At 46.5% G+C, this 5,136-nt stretch overlaps 1 protein-coding gene across 1 annotated transcript; it reads right to left on the reverse strand.

Annotated features, from left to right (window-relative positions):
- Window positions 1-569: 569 nt before the first annotated feature.
- Window positions 570-3,379, reverse strand: LOC6726913. The gene is made up of 4 exons (XM_002102279.4): window positions 2,996-3,379; window positions 1,985-2,830; window positions 1,233-1,812; window positions 570-1,152 (listed from the first exon to the last, which is right to left on the reverse strand). Exons 1-4 carry the CDS (start codon window positions 3,304-3,306, stop codon window positions 658-660), a joined length of 2,232 nt encoding a protein of 743 aa, XP_002102315.2. The 5' UTR covers window positions 3,307-3,379; the 3' UTR covers window positions 570-657.
- Between the last annotated feature and the right edge of the window lie 1,757 nt (window positions 3,380-5,136).

A 5,136-nucleotide genomic window follows, 5' to 3' on the forward strand; every position in this document is an offset into this window, starting at 1 on the left:
GCACTGTTCGAGCTGCTTTCTTACACCCCCTTTTGCACTGAGAAAAACTTTAGAAGCAATGAAGCCTTTAAATAAAAACACCGCTAGTTAACATTGGAAATTAAGTCTTTAAATTAAATAACATGAACAAAAAGTGGTAAGGTGGTAAAAGGTTTTAACATGCTATGTCTAAAGGGCTGGTGCCTGCTGTTGTAAGTGCTTTTTAGTTTGTTCCATCAACATGGAAATTAGACTATTTTTTCGAGTGTATGCCCACTCTTTTATGGCATTGGCTGTGGAGCTTGGAAGGCAGAAGTAGCCAGGGGAAGTGGCATTAAATTGGCGACACTGTTGCCCAAATCTCCGCTGCTTAAATGCAAACTGCTCAACTTTGTTGCACTCGCAGTGCACTGCAATGACCTTCGGTCGAGGTGTGGCCCCCGGAATTGTGGGCGTGGCTCCGGGGCGAACACGTTGCCAGCGACTTAATTAGATCTCAGTTTATGCCAGCGCGGCACTTTATGGCAAAGGTTTAAAGTGACCATTAGGTCGAACGACATTCCAAGCCCTCGAGAATGATAGGGACTATGTTGGACTGCTAAGTGGTGCGTTTAATGCTTTGAAAATATACTCAGAGTACAATGTTATGCAATGGTAGGTGGTGAAAAGGGCTACAAATTAGGGTGTTTTGTTCTTTTGCAGGTAGAAAAAGCGATTGCCAGGGCCTGGCAGAAAGACAGACTTCCGGAACTGGTCCAGATCGAAATTGTTGGGTTCGAAAACAAAGGGTTCTGGCTTTCCAGCTTGAGAGGGGTGCGATTCCTTCGAAGTGTGCGATTCCCTCACTTCAGGCGCTGTCGGCTGGTTCCAGCGAGCCAACATTGCCCAGAAGTCGCCCTCCTCCTCCACCTCCTTCTTCTCAACGAACACCTCCGGAATGGATTCCTTGCTGGAGCTCGAGAACTTGGGCCGCACCTCCATGCACTCCTTCCGCCGCGCGAAATCGTCCTCGATTCGCTGGATAATCGGGTGGCGGCGCTCCTTGACCACCATACACAGATTCTCGCCATGATGGAGGTTTTCATGAATGTAGTTATTTCGACGCACTATCATGTCCACTTCGAACTCCTGGTCGAAGCTCAGCTCACATTCCCGGAAGTCGGCGTAAAGGACCTTAGGATATTGATGTAAGTTCAGTACTCAGTTAAAAATGATCTTCAGCACCCTTTAACCTATTTAAATTTTATACTTACTCGGGTATTCTTTTCAAGGGATCTCAGTATTTGATTCCCCTGTGAGATGCCAATGTTGATGGCGGCCATTTCGAGGCTTATCAGAGGAGTGTGGCTGCGCAGGAGGGTTCCTATATCCCGGGAAAACGAACCCAGGGTGGTGTTGACCCCCGAGATGTTGAGGGCCCACACATGGGGGGTTCCGATAATGCACGTGATGAGCGAGTGCAGGGCCAATTCATTAAGCGGATTGTGAGCCAGGCCCAGATACTCCAAAACTCCTAACTGCGATTGGCTCAACGCCTCGCCCAGCACAATTGCACAATTGGGGCCCAATTTGTTGTGTTCCAGCTGGATACTGCGGTACATCAAAGGGCGTTTTAGCAAATAGGACAGGCCTTCGCTGCACTCATCCGTCATTTGGTCATAGCCAAAGTCCACCTCTTCAAGGGTGTCTAAGTTCTGCAGGGCGCGGGCCAGGATACGAAACTTCTTCATACTGAGGCGACTGTTTCGAAGCCTGAAGGTCTTGAGGTTCGGTAAGTATTTCAGCCCTCTGCTAAGACGAACCATATCACCGTCTGAGAACTTCATAAAACGGCTGTAAGGTAAAAGGAATAATAAGTTCTCAGTTTGACGTTGGTGTAGGCGATGCATCATGCATTTATCTGATTCCATTTATCCCAGAGATAACATGTTATACACATCGTGTTCAGTACGTTTCACTTTTTCGATGTTGTTTCATACCATAACGTTATTATTTAAGACCTTACCTGTGATAGTCTTTAACATCAGGTGGTCCCAAAAACTCCAGCGTCAGAGACATCATGTTTTCAAAATAGCGCACGAATCCCAGATCGATGTGATGGCAGTGGTCTTCCGGATAGTCATACCGCTTGACCCGCTCCAGGAGCAGCTGCTTGTTGCGATTGTCCGGTTTCGTGTCCTCATCATCATCATCTTCTGGAGGAACGTTTATGCTGAACACGTCTCGAATGGGCGGCTCCTTCTTCTTTTTCTTCTTTTTTTTGCCCGATTGATCCGGATTCTTCAAGGCGTACAGTTTCTCCTGGCGCTTCTTTTTGCGCTCCATGCGATCCTTCCGTTTCCTAGCAATAGCATCCCGAGCCTGCTGGCGGTTGGCGTTGCGCAGATGTCGTGCATTCCGGCGAATCGTGTCCTCGTTCTCGGTTTCCGCACGCCAGAAAGTAATGGCAGCCTCGCCGCTGGAACTACTAGACTGGTGCTCCTCCTCGCCCTCGTCCATTTCCGTATCCGGCTCATCGCTGGATATCTCCTCCTCGTCCGATGACTCCGAGGATATATCCTCTTCAGGCTCGCTTTCCAAGTGCTTAATGAAGGCATAGTCGGGCAGAGCCTGCAGCTTGCGGATGTGCATGGAGTTGACATACTGCCAAATAATTTCAGCCAACTGAGCCAGCCTCCTCTGCGGCTTCACGTTCACTGGACATGACTCGACCTGCTCCACAAACTTCCGGCTCACGCCCTCCGACTTCCAGTCGAACTCGTTCCAGCGCTTCAGGTGCAACGTTTTGTCCATGGTCTTGCTAAGTACGACGCGTCGCCAAAATCGTTGGTCCTCGATCAAATAGCAATCTCTTTGAAATATATAAAAGGTTATTAGGTTTTGTAACCTTTGCAAATAAAGATATACAGTGGCGTCCTCTGGTGGTTTTATTAAATAGTTATTTCAGTCATTCTAGTGTTCTTATAGTGTTACAACAAAATGTTAAGAAACTATTTGTATCCGTTTCTTTACCTACCTCAAAGGCAGTTCCACATCTAGGGCGTCGTAAAATATCCTCATAAGCTGCGGACTCGCCTGCAAAGTTGGAGATATGCCCCGAATTCCGAGTTTGGCCAGACTCTTGACGCTCAGATTAACCAAAGTGTCCAAGTTTCCCTCTATAAAGGCCTCAGCAAAAATCTCGCGATTTCGTTCGCTGTGTAGGTTCAAGGTCTGATGAGAGGGCCTGAAGAGCTCATATGTGGCCAGAAGGAGGGGATCGGTGGGAGCCCGGAATTTCTGTGCATAGTGCGGTTGCACAACCTCCTCATCGTCTTCAAAGTCCATATGAAGTGATTTTCGAGTATGTTTGTTTGTGCGTCGAAAGTCTTTATTTTGAAGTTTGTTTCTGAAAGTGATCGATAAGTACCATATAACCTGGTTTTAACGCAGGTTTTCTAAAGCATCTTAATGCATACATAAGGAAGTGCCATTTTCCTATCTTCTCTCCTCATACTCCAATGAAAATGTTTTACATTATACTTAGCTCGCACCTGCCAAACTTGCTCATTAAAAACGGTTCGGTTTTCATTTAAGACACTCTAAATCCCGACCTGAGTGCGTAACAAATGTTTACAACGGCTAATTTAAGAAAACTCGCCTAAGATATTTTCCACTTACGGCGCTCTTTAAGCGTTTGCTAATATTTGCTGCTAATGTCTCACAAGCACTTGCCAAGCACTCGAAGCAAATTTAAATTAAGCTAACCTAATTGAGAAGCGAAGAGCAGTTTCTTTTTGTGGCCAACACCGCTCCGCCCCGTACCGTTCCATTCCGTTTTGGCCAATATTCAGCGCTTTGTTTTGATGGCGGAGCTGCCAGGAGCTCCACCTTGCCGGCTATTTTTCTACCTAATGAAATAAAAATAGATGTTAGAGCTGCTCGCTGAGTGTGCTCGTCCTGTCCGGGTGCCTTTGTGCCTGGATCGGAGATGGCCCCCAGTTTGGAAGTGGTTTCCATAGTGCATGCAGCTGCTCTTGCCTTTGCCAACAAAGACGCTGCACTTAAGAAAACCAAACGACTTTGTATCAATTCTTGTGACCAGGACATCTAAAATATTTATATGTATAAAATCTATTAATAGGAATTTATTCAAACGAACTAAAGTGGTACTGTTGATCAGCTACAATATTTTCCTGGAAGAGCTGTTACTTTCTACCTGTTGACTACCATATATTGCATTATGTATCATATAATTAAATGTTTAGTTTTAAAGTTGTACGGAAATCATCACGGTGTGCACCTATAGCATTCCTGGCTCTGCAAAGCTTTGTGAATATGCTCAACTTGGAGTATCTCTTCAGAGCAAGTGGAGCCCCAGGTCCCCAGCTCCCAGTACAAATTAAGTGCATGCCAGGACGAAATTCGCCATCCAGCCCACCACTACACAGCACACAACCACCCACATCGTCGTTGGTCCTTTTCTGTGAACGACAACTGCATTGCTAAGTGGAAGTTCGACCATGACTTTTGCTTTCGCTTCGTCAATCACCTTTTTATCTGGAAGGACATTACCAAGCCAGCTCAACTCGGATTCGGTCTTACCAACTTGTCCTTCCTCGCATGTCCTTCTTTAACGTGAATGTATGTGTGTGTGTGTGCGCCAAAATTTATTACAACCTTTGGGAATTCTTTTAAGTAGTTGCTCGATTCAAAATAATTTTCCATTTATCACCGTGATAACAAAACAGTCTTCCCCCAGCCGCAAACCAGCGCGAAAATGGCAAAATAACATCAGAAGCAGCGGACATTATGAGTGGGTCGGTGTTAGGAGGAGAGAACTTCAGTGGGTAGATGTGGAGTGAGTGTGGATGGGGGTTTGGGGACGGGGGCGTGGCAATGGCTTGGCCAAAATAAAGTGCTCTTCGCAAATCTCGCTGCCGTTGTAGTCGTCCTGGGAGTTGAGCTGAAGACTGGCTGCGGTCGTTAGGGAGTCCGCCTTGTCGGACTGCCTCTGATGATAAATGCCGGGCAGCAGGTGATTTAAAATAATTTCGGCCAGCGCGCGAAAAGTATTTGTTGCTGCCGCTGTTGTTTTCAAATTTTTGAAATTTACGAGCTGCCGTTCGTCTCACGGCAAAGTTCTGCCGTTCCCCTGAGGCGAAAAGGCCAAAAAGT

This window comes from Drosophila simulans, chromosome 3R (genome assembly GCF_016746395.2).
Source record: "Drosophila simulans strain w501 chromosome 3R, Prin_Dsim_3.1, whole genome shotgun sequence".
Lineage (NCBI taxonomy): Eukaryota > Metazoa > Arthropoda > Insecta > Diptera > Drosophilidae > Drosophila > Drosophila simulans.

Excerpts from the sequence above, each read along its gene's own strand:
- LOC6726913 (XM_002102279.4), bottom strand. The coding sequence starts at position 3,306 with ATGGACTTTGAAGACGATGAGGAGGTTGTGCAACCGCACTATGCACAG. Across the intron at positions 1,813-1,984 it reads GATGTTAAAGACTATCACAG|CCGTTTTATGAAGTTCTCAG; the intron begins GTAAGGTCTTAA and ends TTTACCTTACAG. Across the intron at positions 1,153-1,232 it reads CCCTTGAAAAGAATACCCGA|GTCCTTTACGCCGACTTCCG; the intron begins GTAAGTATAAAA and ends CAATATCCTAAG.